At 41.3% G+C, this 17,106-nt stretch overlaps 4 protein-coding genes across 6 annotated transcripts; 2 read left to right on the top strand and 2 right to left on the bottom strand.

Moving 5' to 3' along the window:
* Nucleotides 1-17: 17 nt before the first annotated feature.
* On the bottom strand, nt 18-5,794 carry LOC131466712 (ras-related protein Rab-40C-like). Its single transcript, XM_058640144.1, has 6 exons — nt 5,076-5,794; nt 4,916-4,976; nt 4,376-4,436; nt 4,207-4,284; nt 3,080-3,302; nt 18-2,052 (listed from the first exon to the last, which is right to left on the bottom strand). Exons 1-6 carry the CDS (start codon nt 5,227-5,229, stop codon nt 1,751-1,753), a joined length of 879 nt encoding a protein of 292 aa, XP_058496127.1. The 5' UTR covers nt 5,230-5,794; the 3' UTR covers nt 18-1,750.
* Nucleotides 5,795-7,631: 1,837 nt separating this feature from the next.
* On the top strand, nt 7,632-9,376 carry zp3c (zona pellucida glycoprotein 3c). The gene is made up of 7 exons (XM_058639597.1): nt 7,632-7,759; nt 7,876-7,979; nt 8,344-8,527; nt 8,602-8,728; nt 8,802-8,890; nt 9,019-9,092; nt 9,219-9,376. Exons 1-7 carry the CDS (start codon nt 7,632-7,634, stop codon nt 9,374-9,376), a joined length of 864 nt encoding a protein of 287 aa, XP_058495580.1.
* Nucleotides 9,377-9,479: 103 nt separating this feature from the next.
* On the bottom strand, nt 9,480-16,695 carry LOC131466401 (inositol 1,4,5-trisphosphate receptor-interacting protein). 3 transcript variants are annotated; one of them, XM_058639594.1, is made up of 3 exons: nt 15,935-16,695; nt 15,685-15,797; nt 9,480-11,336 (listed from the first exon to the last, which is right to left on the bottom strand). In XM_058639594.1, the coding sequence occupies exon 3, from the start codon at nt 11,322-11,324 to the stop codon at nt 9,480-9,482; it is 1,845 nt and encodes a 614-aa protein (XP_058495577.1). In that variant the 5' UTR covers nt 11,325-11,336; nt 15,685-15,797; nt 15,935-16,695. The 3 variants fall into 3 exon arrangements, with proteins under 3 accessions (XP_058495577.1, XP_058495578.1, XP_058495576.1); XM_058639595.1 differs by having other exon boundaries at nt 15,685-16,695; XM_058639593.1 differs by lacking the exons at nt 15,685-15,797; nt 15,935-16,695 and adding an exon at nt 11,560-11,713.
* LOC131466402 (calcium homeostasis modulator protein 1) lies at nt 12,450-14,833 on the top strand. The gene is made up of 3 exons (XM_058639596.1): nt 12,450-12,556; nt 13,190-13,777; nt 14,321-14,833. Exons 2-3 carry the CDS (start codon nt 13,232-13,234, stop codon nt 14,831-14,833), a joined length of 1,059 nt encoding a protein of 352 aa, XP_058495579.1. The 5' UTR covers nt 12,450-12,556; nt 13,190-13,231.
* Nucleotides 16,696-17,106: the final 411 nt, after the last annotated feature.

Here is a 17,106-nt window from a genome sequence, read left to right as displayed (position 1 = left end):
AAACAAAGCACACGTCGTCGTTTTTACCCTTTATTTTTTATAGATGGCTGTTTTCAATGGAGACAAAGTAATTATTAATCCCATATCCAAACCTTTGGACACACAACTGTTGCAGCAACGCTCTTTACTACATAATACATACAGTATATAGTGCTTTAAATGTCCACTCAACAGGTTCTGCTGCACCATACACCACATACAACAGGCACCAGTAGGAAACATGCACCAATTTTCATTGGCCTTGTCACTTCTTACATACACACAGCCAAAGACACTGGGAATGTTGAAGTGGAAAAACAGCACATGTCAATCAGAGGTGGAAAGAAGACGGAGGATTTGTGTTAGAATAAAAATATATTTTGTGTATGACTCGAATATTTAAAAAATATCTAGTTAGTTCTTGTTTTTAAAAAAAACAACTGTGCCCCTCCCCCCCATATGACATCATATGGTTCTTACATTGTGTTGAGTAAAATTTTTGAAGATAAGAATTAATCAGAGCAGCAAAAATACAAATACTCAGACGATCCGAATACAAACATTACAGTAGCAGATGGACACGGTCACTCCCCACCTCTGATTCTCACAGTCCCACACAGTATTTAACCACATAGCCACAAAAAGGTAGTAGATGAATATCGTTTTACATTCATAAATACATAGAATATGCATAAAATATCCAAAAAAAGCAATTAAATTCAAAATTTCCTCCCACAAATGTCCTGCTGTGTTTACAAGCAAGACGTGACTGAAGAAGACGCCGAAGGCAAAGCGCCATAGCCGAGCAAAGAAGCCGTACATCCGAGTTTGTTTGAGGTTTCCTCATCAGAACAGAGCAACATTCTGGAGTTAACCCATTCAAACTGAGCATGCCGCGTAAATGATTACAACATTTAAGGCAATGATACAACTAAGAATATGACATTTGGGAGTATAAATTGTTCAAGGCAGTCAGCAGACATCTTAAGAAATGACCGGTGGAGATTTAGGGTTTTACAAACAAGGCAACTTGGCTTGACTTTTCTGGACAGATTCAGAGTCGGTAATGTTGAACGGAGAATGTTTTCAGTGGATAACTCCTGAATTTTTTTATTATGTCTATTAATTGTGCACCTGGGACACAAGCCCTTCATGCTCACGGCATTCCACTTGAGCAAAGTTTACATAAGAAAACTGACATCTGAGTTTTTAAATAAGTAACTCAGCACCTTGAGGTTATAAAGGCTTAGTTTTCTATGGCGTGGTGAGGGGGCATAAGACACAAAACTTGTACATCAAAGCTCAAGAAGCATTAAGGACACGGAGCTCCGCCCCAACAACAATCACCACACACAAGAGTAAAAGAACAGCACATACAGTATATTTACAAGTTCAAGTCAACCTTAAATACCAATAAACAATCCTGTTGCACGTTAAAAGCTTGCTCATGTCCCTCCACTCATTTGTAGTGTCGACAGTTGAGTGACAGTCCTTAAATTCACATCTCTTGGCCACAGCCAGGGGAATCTTGTTCTACATGATCACAGTGGCTCTCTGTAGTAAAGAGTACAAGTAAGCAGACACCCAATACATGGCACCAGAAAGCACAGAGAGAACAGAAAACAACCCGGCATCCCAGTCACTTCTACTGTATATCTGTTTCTGATGAAGACAACTTGCAGCTCTCCATGCTCTTCTCTGGACTTCTGACCGCACAGATAAACACCTTAAACTTTGATCCTATGGAGGCAACCGTTGTTAACCTTCTTCACTATGAAATCTTACAGTTTCCCTTCGAGGAGGACGACGAGTTCTTTGGAGGACTGTGTGGCGGCCTGAATGACTTGGAGCGTTTCAGGCTGTTGGCTTTGCTCCCGCCACTGCCCCCGCCTGAGGCTGTGCTGTTAGCCACAGAATAGGAACGTCCATGCATCATGACTGCGTTCATGCCGTTGGCCATGGAGAAAGACTTGAGGTGCGACTTGATGGCCACAGGAAGAGGCAGTTTGTCAATGAGGTGCACGGGTGTGCAGGACACGATCGAGCGGCAGCACAGGTCCTGGAGGCTGAAGACTGAAGAACAAGATAAAAAAAGCAATATGGATGTTATGAATCGAGAGTCATGTATTTACTTTTAACTGCTGATGCGAGAAACCTTTAATGTTTTCAATACATCATTTCAGTATGTTCTTGCATATACAACATCTAAAAGAATTGATTTAAAGCTTTAAAAAATAAGTACCTTGAAAATATAACTAAACAATACAAACTTTAAAAAACAGATACATTTCTTTATAATCAGTAAGTCAACCTCTGGGTTGATCAGTAAAATCAATAATCTTTAAGTAAGTAAGTGCCACTTGCAAATACTAGAAAACAGACTGCTGCTTGACTGTGACCACACAAAATCCTTGATAAGGTGAATTTCTCCACACCAATGTCAGGCCAAGATTACACTGACCCCCTGTCACATGTTGACCATTACCTAATGAGGACATGGAATTTAATTCATTTTAAAAATAGAAAGTTCAAGTGGGCTGTTAATCACGGGTGTGTTTTCAGCATAGCTAGGTAGCTATTGTAATAGTAGATCCGCCAATTAGAAAGAGAGATCACTTCTCTAAAGAGGTGACATGTCTTTTGAACCACCCAGTTGGTCATATAATTAGCCACTTTCATTTGTTGTTGGGTATACACAACACGCACGCACACACGCACACACACACACACACACACACACACACACACACACACACACACACACACACACACACACACACACACACACACACACACACACACACACACACACACACACACACACACACAGTGCAGAACAACTGACAGACGAGATAACAAAGCATCAACAAAGACCACACCTGATTTTAGGACCAACACAAGTGGGGCCTTAGACTGAAAGTAGCAAAGAATGATTTGTGTCGCTTGTGCAGTTTATTTTTCTCCTTTAGTTGTAAAATATATCAGAAACACTATGTGAGAAATTGTCTCACTTTTTCCCAAAGAGTAAACACATAATAAAAAACATAATATAAGTAAATATGCAGGAATGTGTGGGCAAAAAAAAGATTCATCAGCTCACCTCGGTTGGGTCTCCAAAACTTCTCCATCCCATGCCTCATCAGCACAATGCGTGAAAGCTCCGTGAAGGATTCGATGACGTTGAAGTTGCAGAGTGGGCTCACCTCGAAGAAAGTCATGCTGTTCTTCTCTGCATAGGCTCTAGCCTGCTCTGTTGGCACCTGCCGCTTGAAAGCCAGGTGAAGTCTGTTTCCCACCAGAATTCTGGGAACACCTGGGGCATGCTGGTGGAAAGAACAATACTGTTGTTACATCCACTCATATTTTAACGTAGACTTAAAACGTAGACAGTATTTCAGAAACTGCTGACCTCTGTTTTTCACACACAACCATCAATAGGGATTACAGAGAATGGTCCAGAATAGAGCTGAAACAATTAATCGAATATTAATCGATTACTAAATTAATAGACAACTATTTTAATAATCGATGAATCAGTTTGAAGCTTTTTTCATGATTAAAAGAAGATTTCCGATTGTTAAAGCTTCTTAAATGTGAATATTTTCTTAATTTCTTTGCTCTGGATAACAAAGAAATCATTAAAAGTTAATCATTTTGGTTTGTGGACAAACCAAGACATTTGAGAACATCATCATTTCCAGGTTTGACGAACACCGACCAATATTTTTTAAGGTTTTCTGATATTTTATGGACCAACCGATTAATCGAGAAAATAATCGTCAGATTAATCGATTATGAAAATAATCGTTAGTTGCAGCTCTAGTCCAGAATAGGGAAAACATCAAATGAGCAGCAGTTCTCAGCAAAAATGCCTTGCTGGTGCCACAGGGGAGACAAGAATGGCCAGACTGATTATAAATTATAGAAAGGCAACAGTAACTCAAATAACCACCAGTTACAACCAAGCTATGCGTCTCTGAACGCACAACACATCAAATCCATGAAGCAGATAAGCAGAGGCATTCTCCGGCCATTTTATTAGGAACACCTTATCCCAGCCTGCCTGCGAGTGTTTATTTTTAACACTGTTTAGACTAACAACTCTATAACTGAGCTAGAAACAGACAATGACCTTTCACTGGGCTGGAAAAACACAGACACAGGACATGCCCACATTTACATGTTTCCTGTACTTTTGTTGGTAAGAAATAGACTCAGGGGGATTACCTCATCAATTTCCCGAATCCAGCGGTCAATGCCACCAAACGACCAACCGTTGGTGATGTCATACACGAGCAGGATGCCCTGAGGAATAAGAGACAAATATGTAGATATGTTATTTACAGAAGTACACACAGAGAGAGCAATATACTAAGACTCTATGACAAGTCCTCACCTGTGCCCCACGGGAGTATGACCTGAAGATGGTGCAGAATCGACCTTGTCCTGATGTGTCCCTGTTTAACACACAAACATGGATGAAGACCAATAAGCTCTGGATTCTGGACGTACATACTTGCTGAAAACTTACACTGATACAAGTACTTAAAAATGTCAATGCAGACTTACGATTACAGTTCAGTGCTTACAAACAACATGCGTTGTACAATGTACAACAATGAATCTAGTTACACAACATAATATTATACAACAGACTTTATTGATCCCACACCGGCAAACACAAGTATGGTTGGAATAAGCAACAACATAAAATAGAAACAAAAATATTATAAAGATATTACTAGGTTGATTACATAATATAGCATGTATAACTTTCACTATCAAAATGATTATTGCACAGATGTATTACACTGAAAGAGAGATATATAATACAGGTGTATATTTGCCAAAATTAGTAATAGTGCAAATAAGGTGAGTATTCAGTTCAAGTTATTATTCTGTTTAATTATTTAATTAAGAATAATAAAACACTTACCATAACTCTAATTTCACTCTTCTCCCATCCAGCAAAATCGTTGTGGTCTTGTAATCGATCCCTAAAGATCACACGCAAAGTGAATTAACAGTTAAGGAGCCCTTATTATAATTCTTATAATAATTTAACCATAGCAAAAGCGGGGAAACAATTAACTTACCACTGCTGTAAGCGTATGGAGACTCCACTGATCCGTCTTGTAAACTTTCCAAGATTTCGCCCTTTCCGACATCGCTGTCACCAACCAAAAGAAATTTCAGGAGATAATCGTAACTCTTCACAGGACTACTCTGTGTCCCCATCACCCCACGCATTTGGATCCGACCCACCGAGAGCTACTCAAGCTCGCCTGGCGTCTTCTGTCCGGGATAACGGATGAAGGATGAACTAAAGGCTCCGCAGATTTGAAATAGAGAAAGCTTCGCGACTGCCGTTTGACGTTAGCTTATCGGCTAGCTGGCGCGCTATTCACGATGATTAAAATGAACCAGTTCTATTATTTCGTAGTTTCTGAGGAGGCATCGATCCTCTCCAAACTCCATTGGTCTGTGGTCAAACAACTGCCCAGTGTGTGTGTGAGAGCGCCGACCATCCGAGTCCAGACACCGTCGATGTAGCACTAACGTTTACATCAATAATCAAAACAACCTAAGCTATGGCTTGTTAGCTAGCCAGCTAACACACACGAGTATAAGGCATTCCTGTGCAAACGTAAGGTACCAAGTCAAAGCGAGTCGGTTTTCTCTATATGAAAAAACACGTCTGTACAATTTCAAAAAGAAAAACTTAGCATTTTACATATGTATGTAAACAAATAACACCAGAGAGATGTTTAGCTATCGAGAACAACGTCTTAGCCAAGTGGACTGTGGTGGTACTTCCCGGTACTGACGTCATAACTAAGTAGTATCCGGGTTACGTTTTTTTCGTCATATAAAAAAAATAATGTTGTTTTAAAAAAAAAAACATTAAAAAAAAAAATGTTGTTTTTTTTTAGGAAATAAAAGCAACCAAAATATAGCCTGTCACTAACTCAATTCTTTTTATTTGATTGAAAACTTGTAACACGATCAATTACGGCGCCCCAAAAGGGACGTTTTTATGTCCCTTTAGGGGGTCCGTAATAAAGCGCAAGAAGATGAATTAATTATTGTATTGTACTATACTGTATTTTTTTTATTATTATTATTTTATCTAGGAAAAGAAAAAGATCCAAGTTTCATGAGAAAGTGAAGAAATATTGCTTAACAACCCTTGAAAGTGGAGGATACTGGCAAATATTGAAGTGTTAATAATATTGAAAATACACCATATATAAATATGCCATACAGTGTGTAAATCTGATTGGTTAGTGATAAGAAGATACTTCAGAGCTATTATACATTTCTGTGAGGACAAATATGGGCAGATCATTTCATATCTTACAATCAAATATTAATAAAAAATAATTAAACATTATTTATTGTTCAAATATCTGCATTGGGAAAAATGCTTAATGTTTTAATGAAATCACTATACAATTATTATTTGATATATTTATACACTAATTAGCCACAACAATAAAACAACAAAATAGTTGTCTTTTTGTTTTTGTGGCTGATTGATCACTAGATATCAAATATTTAATGATAATGATGTAGGTTTTATCCATGGCTTTAGTATGGTATATGTTTGACTGATTATGTGAGGGGATTAAATATATACAATTTAATTTCATTGCATTCATCAATATTGCACACGAGATATCACTAAATGTTGATGAGGGAATGTTACATTCACAACTCAAATCTTCCCTTAATACAGCTGAACTGCACTGTTGACAAGGGTTTGTCAACATACAGTAACAGTGTTCCTAATAAACTGACAAATGAGTGTGTGGTCGTGTATGACAGATACAAAGAGAGAAGCATATATATATATTATGGTTGTTTATTGTTTGTGTTCCGTCATTGGTTGCTGCTGATTGGAATTTGCAGCAGCTGTGGGCCATGCCTTGATTGCAGAGCACAAAAGCCGGGTTACACTATGTTCAACCTGTGCTGGTGAAGGGTCTGCTTCTGTGGGAAGCAGCGGCCATAGAGAAGATGGGGTTGATGCATGCTGGGCTTCTATTGCTGCTGTTTTGCTCTGCTTATAGCTCCTGGTTCAGAAGTCAAACTGGATATGGTAGAGCAATAAGAGAGCCTGAAGAAGAGTGGAGGAAAATGGAGATGATGATCGATGAAGAAATGCGCTCAGAACTTGGCTTGAGGAGTAGTGCATCCGATCTCCCAAAAGCCACAGCAGCGTCTTTTCCTATGTTTAAACGTGTGCCGAAATTCAAGTATCCCAAAGAGGCTTTTAAGCCAGAAAAGGGTGCCAGAAAGCTCCCTGATTTTGCAAAGGACATTTTGCTTGTCCCTTCCTCCAGTGACTTCAACAATTGGCAACCGGTACCAACAGAAACAGCAGTGGGAAAAGCAGTCAGACCTAAACTGGTAGAATTGTTATGTCATATTGACAGAATATATGTAAGGATTAGGAATGAGGTTTTTAAGAAGCTAAGTAATGCTAAAAACGTAAAATTGGGTAAATGCTCTACTAATGCTGATAGTGCAACATATACCTTCTTCCTGTACCGTCTGACAGATGACTGTGGATTTGTTTTGGAGGTTGGTGAAGATTTCTTAATTTTGATCATTTAAATGTAATTAACTTGTGATAAAAGTATCTCAAAATGGGTGTTTGTATGTTCCAGAAAAAAATGGATAATATGGTCATCAAGAATGTGCTCCAGTACAAGCCATCTGGTAACATTGTACGGGAAATACCTTTTACCATCCCCCTGCAGTGCAATTACCACAGGTATTCCATTTTGTTTTAGTTTTTCATTGAAACTGTAAAAGTATGTTAATGTTGGCTGTATATTCAATGTTCAAACTTGCTAATCAAAATGGCTGAGCATTTGAATTTGTCTGCAGGTCATTTCTCTCTTACAAAGTTGGCTTCTATCCCAAACTACAAGGAGGCACTGTTTTCAAAGCGCTCCAACCCAAACAAAGTGCAATTCTGGTTCCTCTTGATGGTATGTTGTCTTTCTAGAAGTTTACCATTGCAAAGCTAGCAATTGCCATTTATCAAAAGGCATTTTCTGAGTTGAGTTCTGTTGGTTTGAAGAAACTATCCTAAACATCCAAAAGTAACTTGATTTTTTTTTTTCCTTGGCTATATTTGAGCTCAACATGTGAGATTTCAATGCCTAAAAGAACTGCTGTATTGACTCAAAGTTGAAGACACAATTGTAATTCCAGACTTCATCTGTATTTACATATCATTACAGAGACTGTTGAGATGCATTTGGAGGTGTACAATATTACAAGTTGTACTTTTAAATTGTGGATTATTGTTGGGTGTATATACTGCACACTGTAACTTCTCCTTTGCTTCAGCATTAGGGAATGAAATCACAGGTACCAAAACCTACACCCTGGGTCAGCTGATGTACTTTATGGTGAAGACACCAGACCCGACTGCAAAGTCTGGAAACACAAGGATCTACGTCAACAAGTGCTTCATGACTCCGACCCAAAACCCCAGCTCCAGCACTAGACACATAGTCATCAGCAACCAGGGGTAAGACATCAATGTTGCACTAATGTAAAGACTTTTCTTGGTTCCATGTTAACAAGTGTTCTCTCAAATTGCAGGTGTATGGTTGACGGCAAGGAGACTGCACAGTCCAAGTTCCTCACCAGTTCCTCAAAGCTGATCCAGAAATTCACAGTGGCTGCCTTTGTTTTCACGGAGAGTCTTTCCACTTCTGGCACATCAAAGGTGTGTTTGGAGATGAGCGCTGTGCTGTGAAACAAGCGGACAATACAACACTGAATTTGTCATTGTTTTTCAGAAACTCTACATGCACTGTGAGGTCTCGGTGGGGAAACTTACTCCAACTTCCTCTTCCAAGGCATGCAATTATGACATGGCAGTCAAAAAGTAAGCGCACGGAAAGTTAAAGCATTTGGATGGATGCAGTTTTTATAGTTTGTGGTATATCAAGTATTGCTTAACATTTTTGGCATGAAATGTTACCAGCTGATTTATGGAGACCTAATGATTTTTAGGTGGAAGGAGCTCTATCATGATGACTCGGTGTGCGTCTGTTGTGAAACCTCTTGCCCCTCAGCACAGCCCAAGGGTAAGTGCCCAACTTGATACATGATGGAAACCACATTTAATGCAGTACCTTTTTGACATAATTCATATATTGGCAACATCTGAGTAGACAGTCTTATCTTGATGTGAAATCATTCTTTGACATCAGCCTCCAGGAAGACCATTTCCAGTCCCTCATGGCGGGTTGACCTGAGCAGGGATGGGTCTGTGGATGTTGAGCCTCTGATATCCGACGTCTACGTATCGGAGGATCTTGACGTTGCAGAGCAAAGCGACTTTGTAAACTACTGGGAGCATGATGACTAAACTTTTTTTGTTTTTTAAAATAAAAGTGGCATGGTATTGTACTAGGTGTTATGTGATAATTTCTTGCTCTTATGGTAAATGAACAATGTACTTTTAAGGTGGCTTAACTACTGACCTCTTCATTGCTTGGATAATGCACACCAACATAATCTTGTATCAGCATGTGTGCATTTCTAACCATTTCCTGGAAATGCTTAATGGCATTTCTGTAAGTGCAGCGGTCTACCACAAGGGGATGGAAGAGATTCACTGGCTTTGCTTGTGTGAACTCTTCAGGGAGAAGTATAATCTTCTGTGCAAGGGGGTTTCCAATTAAAACATGTTGCAGGAGCTTTTTCTCAAGGCTTCTCTCCATAAAGACCAGCAAGTCTCTTACTCTACATGCCACACGGTCTGGTATCCACAGTGATGCTTCTCTAGTGAGGAGCAGATGCATGAGGGCAGTTTTGAAGTGAAATGACTTCAGCACACTACTTCCTGACAATGCTGTTTGTCTCTTGTGAAGAAAACATGCAATTTCCAGAGTCTGCATGTGGCAGGGGTTTTGAGGCAGGCTTTTAGAGAGCCTTTCCAAGAGTTGATCTTCATATGCTGTGAGGGAGAGCATCCAGAAAGTGTCCAAGTTGTCTGGGGAGTAAGGTGTAATGTAGAAATGAGACTGGGTGTTGAATTTAACTGCAGGGTTCATGGTGAAGGAAATCCTCTTCCCTGATCTGAATCTAACAAGCAGAGCTCCCGGAGCATCAATGTAGCGAATGCTGAGTTCAAAGTCGTACTTGTGTGAGATTTGTGCCCACGATTCTTTGATCTTGCTCTGAAACCACCTGGTAACCTGAGACTTTGATAGAAATGGCGTGTTCTTCAAGCAAAGATGGCCATCGCGCACTTCAGTCATTTTCGTTTGTGCTTTCTCGTTCTCGCACTGCAGCAGGCAAACCACATCCTCATCTTTGTGGGAAGACTGGCACTGGCAGCCATTTTGGATGATCTGATTTTCCACCAGTTTTATTTGACCACAGACTTGCAAATCTGGCAGCAGGTCACTCACTTGGTTATCCCGAAGCACGCACTGAAAACTATACGGCTCGGCCGGGCTGAAAGGAACAATGATATCACGTGCACTGATCATCTGATGGTCCTCAATTATCATGCCTCCATTTCCATCACAAAGAGTCCTCATGGCTTCCACCATGTCATTTATGAACCCTTCTAGAAATTCCCTCTCCCTCCACTTGTTTTCAGGGGAAGCATGAACACACTTGCAGTGAAAACTCTGTAGAGTGTCACTATCAGGCAGAGGCATGTCACTAGCGATGCAGGTCACTGGGAATGTCCTCGCGTCACATTGTTTTCCCGGGGAAATTCTCTTCAAGTATTTCATGAAGAAGTGGATCAAGGAAATGACGGAGAACATATTCCACACGTACCGAACGTAATCCTCTCCCCAGTCAGCCGTGGCTCTCTCTGAAGAGTCATTTTCTGACATCTTGGTTTGGACGGACCTCGACTTTTCCACCTCAGGCTTTCCTTGTTGCTCTTGAGGTTCGATTGAGTCTTGAAAAGGGTCAGTTTGTGAAGTCTTTAGAGCAATCTCAGGTTCACTTGTGGACTTTTGCAGCTGACTTGGATCCAAATCTGAGTACTGCTTAGTGACAATCACATCATCTGAGACTCGGTTGTCAGTAGCATGTTGACCAAGCTGATTTTGTCTCACAGGAACACTTTTCATCATATTCTGAAGCCCTTTGTTGTCAGCGTGTGTGGTTTTCTCACTGACAGGTGACGTTTCCTGGTGCAATTTCACTTCCTCCTTCAGCAGCCGCTCTTCGTGCTTGTGCATGTCGACCGTGATGATGTTAATCCATTCCTCCTCCACCCCGGGGTCATCCCTCGGACATAAGAGGAGACCCAAAGCCACAACAAACACTCGCACTAGAGTGTCCTGCATCCTCAGTTCTGTCTGTGAACAAGACAAATAAAAACCTTGCAGTTATATTTAAAAAAAATACTTAGTACAGGAAATCACACAATGATGCAACGCTAGACATTAATGAACCAATTTTTGATGCCGTGGAAGCAACTATTTCATTAACTTCTATGATCATTACAGTTTGCATTAAACACAAATTATTATAGCACACAGAAGTGCAGGAAAACACAGCAGAAATTAAATGATTGATTACCTCGATATTGCAGCGTTCCGGTAATAAGCGTATAGGTGAAAAGGAGGAAGCAAGTAAGTAAGTGTGCGCTGCCACGCACACTTGCTTCCTATTTCAACTGTAGGTTGTGTTGTGTGACTTATTTCCTGCACACCCTGCCCCATGTGCTCTGTGCAAGACCCCGAAGAAGAACAGAACATATACACTTCCTGTAGATCTATCTGCATATTCAAAGCGTCAGTGTGTTGTGACGGGCCAGGCCCTCGACTGCACACTATTGTTCAAATAAAAACTATTTGTAGAAAATGGGCCTGTGCATATGAATGGGAAGAAAATAAAGCCCCTGCCTTTTATTGTCCTGTGGGCTTCTAACTGGTTTGACAAGCTTTGCTTCATTCAGTGGTGCGGTGATGTTAAAAGTGATGTGACATAAACAAGGTAGAAATGTTGCGACGACTGTGTTTTGCATGTCATTCTGCCTCGACTTATTTTGATTGTGATTAATTGAGTGGAAACAGATTCACTCTTCACCTCTTTGACAGCAACCAAATTTCACAGCCAAAGCCGCAGATATATTTGAATGTTCAGAGGCCGCTCTTTGCATGTTGGAATTGGTATGGTAACAGCAAAGCAGCACTAGGTAACCTGTGTCAATACCAGCGCACAATATGTTTAAGTCCGGAAAAAGGCTTTTAGGCGAGCTGTGAAAGGACAGACTAGAAACATGTGTGTTGTTGTGTGTTTTTTGTAACAATGTAACAGGTTTTCTTCAAGTAAAAGTGAGGGATGAATTTGAGTCTTTTGTTACGCGACAGGTGCCTGCAAAGGGAGGGGCCTGATGACAGATGGTGTGGTTGACTCTGAACATCACCACCGAGAGTCTGAGAGACACACGGAGAGACTTGGTCAGAGTTCTAATGAGCGATGAGGACGCACTGTGATGTTTGCGATTACGGACGTTTCCATTATATGAAAGTTTCCTTTTGTTTTGTTCATCCATTCTGACAGAAGCAGTGAGGTGAGTGTATTTATTAATATTTGCTGATGGGAAATATGTCAATTCTCGATTATCGTACTGTGATCACAGAAGATTAATAGTTATAGTACACTATGCGCTATGTGAAGAGTTCATAAGTGATGCATTATTTAATGTATTTGTTTCAGTAGCGACAATGATTGCACATTAATGAACATCAACTTGTAAATATGTCAGATAAGAGACATTGGCTAATTCACATCTGTATGTCCTATGGGTAGATTGACGGAATAAAACTAAAATACTGTACAAGTACGTACACAAAATAAAACAAAACACACAAAAAGATGATAATAACAGTCAGTCTGTGATACAGCAAGGCAAGCCAGGAAGTGATTGCCTTTTTAATGGTCGATAAGTGGTTTAAATGCTGTGCTGTCACATGCCATTAATAACAATTTACAGATTGCTGAGCTGTGAAAAGCTTTCTCATTATTAGAATCAAACTACATTCATTTATGTTTAACTATAAATGAACACCCTTTATTGATGACACAATAGCATTCATAATCACAAATGCCTCACTAACTTGTAATGTAGCCCTCCTTTTATGTAAAAACATAGATTTATTTACTGTAGTTGATTTGATGCCATCTCCTGCGCTTCTTTTTACAGATTTAATTCCATCAGCAGCAAAGACCAGCCTCACTTCCCAAGATGGATAAGTTTCGTATGATGTTCCAGTTCCTCCAATCCAACCAGGAGTCTTTCATGAACGGGATCTGTGGCATCATGGCACTGGCCAGTGCACAAATGTACTCTGTCTTTGAGTTCAACTGCCCCTGTATGCCAGAATACAACTACTCCTATGGCATAGGATTGCTTATCATCCCCCCTGTGTGGTTCTTTATGTTAGGCTTTGTGCTGAACAATAATGTGTCAGTGCTTGCCGAGGAATGGAAGAGACCGACGGGCGACAGGAGGAAGGATTCTTCAATCCTCCGCTACATGTTCTGCTCAGTCACACAGAGATCCTTGATAGCACCTGCAGTTTGGGTGTCAGTCACCCTCATGGACGGGAAGAGTTTCGTCTGTGCCTACAGCATCAACTTGGACATAGACACGTTTGGGAATTACAGTATTCTTCGGGGCTTGTCCGAGGTGGAGAGGATGAGAGTCCTGGCAAAGATTCCCTGCAAAGAACTGTTTGAGCATCACGAATTACGAGTTGCAGCATCGAGATACATCAAGTGTATATCACAGGTAGCCGGGTGGATTTTCTTTGAGTCTGTAAATGTTCCTCTGTCTCTCCAAAGTCATTGAAACAGTACATTTGATCCACAGGCAAACTCAGAATAAATAAATAAATATGAGTAGAATTAATTTCTGCCATTATCTTATAGCCTAACACAGACAGACAGACAGACAGACAGACAGACCCACCCCCAGCTCTCCCCTCTTAAATCCCCCTCTACACTCGAACCCACTTTGCATTTTGTTTCTCAGAGGCATAGATAAGCCTCCAAATGTATTATTCATGGGACTGGAACTTATTACAGTTCGTCCAAAAACACCCACACTGTTATTTAGGTCTTTGATCAGTCGGAGTGCAAGTATATGGGCTTCAAAGTAACATCTGTTGTTGCACAGATATACAATTTGAGAGCAAAGTCAAGTTTGAGCATTAACTAAATATCTACAGGATTTACATGTTCAGTTCAGGCAGACTGAAGGAAAGGAGTAACCCTTTCACTGTTCTCTGTATTCTTGTACTGAGACACTAACACACGTGTCTATGTTTCACAGGCCTGTGGATGGATATTTTTGCTCATGATGACCTTCGTGGCCTTCCTGATCCGAGCCATTCGACCGTGCTTTACCCAGGCTGCTTTCCTCAAGACCAAGTACTGGTCCCATTACATCGACATTGAGCGCAAGATGTTCGACGAGACCTGTAAGGAGCACGCCAAGAGCTTTGCCAAGATTTGCATCCAGCAGTACTTTGAGGGCATGAGCGGTGAGATGCCCGGCTTCCACCGCCAACGCAGCTGCGCCAACGACAGCGACGATGAGGACGAAGACAAGAAGAAAAGTGACGAGGAGAAGCTCCTGGGCATCAGGGCACAGGATGACATGAATAAAGTGCTGTGGAATTGGCACACCTGTAAGCCTGCGCTGGCTCTGAGAAAGGATCAAACGGATATTGAAAACAATGGCACAGTAAACGGAGAGGCCAATGGAACGCTCAATGGGTTTGCAAACGGACACGCTCACGAAGTGAAGAAAAAGGAGTGGGCAGTGTACTACAGTAAGGTGTGAAGAGCTAAGAGAAATCATTTCAAAGTTTGGTCGTTCAAACTTTTTTATTCACTCAAGAGTTTCGCGGTTTGAATTTGTCAAGTGAGGTAGAAATGTAACAAAGCGGTTTAGTCTGAATGTAATGCACAGAACTATGAAGAGGAATTCAGTGCAATGTAGAGTTTGACTGACGCATCATAGAAGTGACAATGTCGTCATAGTTTTGGTCTGGTCCTCGGTATGTAAGTCCAGAACATGTCGTTTCTGTTAAGACGATACACTAAACATGTTTACCAGCAATATTTGTATTAATATATAATTTATAATAATCGCATTAAGTGGATTATATTCACCATCAAATTACATTTACTGTATATGAGATTGTTTGGTGTTTTAATAACGGTTGTCCACATTATTATTGACTTCATTTTAGATTTATTTTCGATGCTTTTGATTCATTTTTCATTTATGTTCACATCAGTCGAATCTTGAAATTCTGTGAGATATCATCATGAATATCTTAATTGTGATATCATGATCGGATATTTTGTTGTAGTTTTAAGCTCATGTTGCCCACACACTACTGATCAGTTGTTGTTTTTTTTCCAACACCGGCCCCCTTGACCAGACTAGACGCTCATTGGCCCCCAGGTCATTTAAGTTTGACACCGCTGCTCTATCAGAATCCTTACAAAACTCTTCCACTAACACAGTTGCATCATGGTCATCACTGGTCTTTGTCTCAGGCAGAAAAACCCCAGAATGCTGCTGCTGTCTCTCCAATCGGGCAAACAGTGAGAAAACAGGAAAACAAGAGGTTATGACTGCCAGAACAATTTACATGTCACTATGAAAACAAGGCTAACATTTACATCTCTCACTCGCTTCCTCGCCGGGTGGAAGGACACAGGGCGAGTCGTCCAGTAGTCAGGCGGTCAGTGGTTTGATCCCCTGTCCTCGGGCACATGATACCATGCGCTGCCCCCTATGAGAGTGTAAATGATACGTGTGTGTAAATATACAATAACAAAACTGTATCATATCATAAAGCACTTGCTCGTCAATAATAGTAAATAAAACTGAAAAAAAGCTTGAAGTTTGAATCTTCTTTGCAGAAACTACCTCCTGGAAACTGTTGCTTCAGTTGTGTTCTCACAATATCTCACAAGAGGGCGTGCTCTTTCCAAAACCTGTGTGAAAACAACACACCTCACTGAAAACTCCCCACAATGCACGCAGTGTGTTAAAGACTTATATGCTTGTGCATGTGTGCGGTCAATCCAGCTGTTCCTCGCTGCTCCACAGTAATATCATCATTATTAGAGCAGGAGGGGGGGGTAGGAGGATGGTAGGGCTGAAAGAAAATGGCATGGATCCTATTGAAGCCTTTCCCTCCCTCCCTCCCCGGGGGATTAGTGGAGCAGCACTCCCCTTGACTGTCTCTCAGCTCTTCCAGTAGCCCAGCAGCTGTTCTCTCTCTCAGCGTGCAGGGGTCGCTGGTATGGGGGGGGGGGTCTTTGTCCAGCCTGTGATTTGTCTCTGTCTCACTGTTTTCCTCTTGATATACTCGTCCTTTGCCTCTCGTGCTTCCTCTTTCTGTTTCACTTCTGCTTTCCTGCAAAAGAGTGACATGATGTCACCGCATGTATGCAGAGAGAGACAGAGATCAAACCAAACACACTGAAATTACACTCCCTCTGCGTGTGTGTGTCTGTGTGTGTGAGAAGGAAGAGGGACGGTGACTGAGGCTGCATCAGTGCTTCTGCTGACCTCCACTTCACACAGATGTCTCTGTTTTGGTTGTCAGGACATCAGCCCTGCACATGATACTGACTGGGGCCTCCCTTGACTTTGCTGCAAGTGTCTCTCTCTCGCTCTCTCTCTGGTCTCCCTCTCACATATACATGCACAGTGGTGTGCGCACACAGACACAAAGAGAGAGACACACACACACTCCAGCATGCTTGCAGGAGCCCTATTCGTCGGCGTCGGGCTCATTCTGCCTTCCTTCTGCCTGCAGATTGGAGGACAGGGGCAGCGAGGGAGGGCTGAGGCAGAGGAGAGTTGCGAGGCAAAACGGCTGGTCACATGAGCAGAGATCTGTTTACAAACCCAAGGCAGAGCAGAGAGGGAAGAGGGAAGGGAGGAAGGGAACAGCGAACTGCAGGCTCTTTCACCATTACAGGCTGAAAGAGAAAGAGGGGAAGCCTGCCATGACAAAGCCAGCTGGAGGTGGGAGAGACTGAACACGCCACACGCAGACACACTTGTGCACACACACCGCCTTTGTCTCT

This window comes from Solea solea, chromosome 10 (genome assembly GCF_958295425.1).
Source record: "Solea solea chromosome 10, fSolSol10.1, whole genome shotgun sequence".
Classification (NCBI taxonomy): Eukaryota; Metazoa; Chordata; class Actinopteri; order Pleuronectiformes; family Soleidae; genus Solea; species Solea solea.
This window is presented reverse-complemented; position numbering and strand designations above follow the sequence as displayed.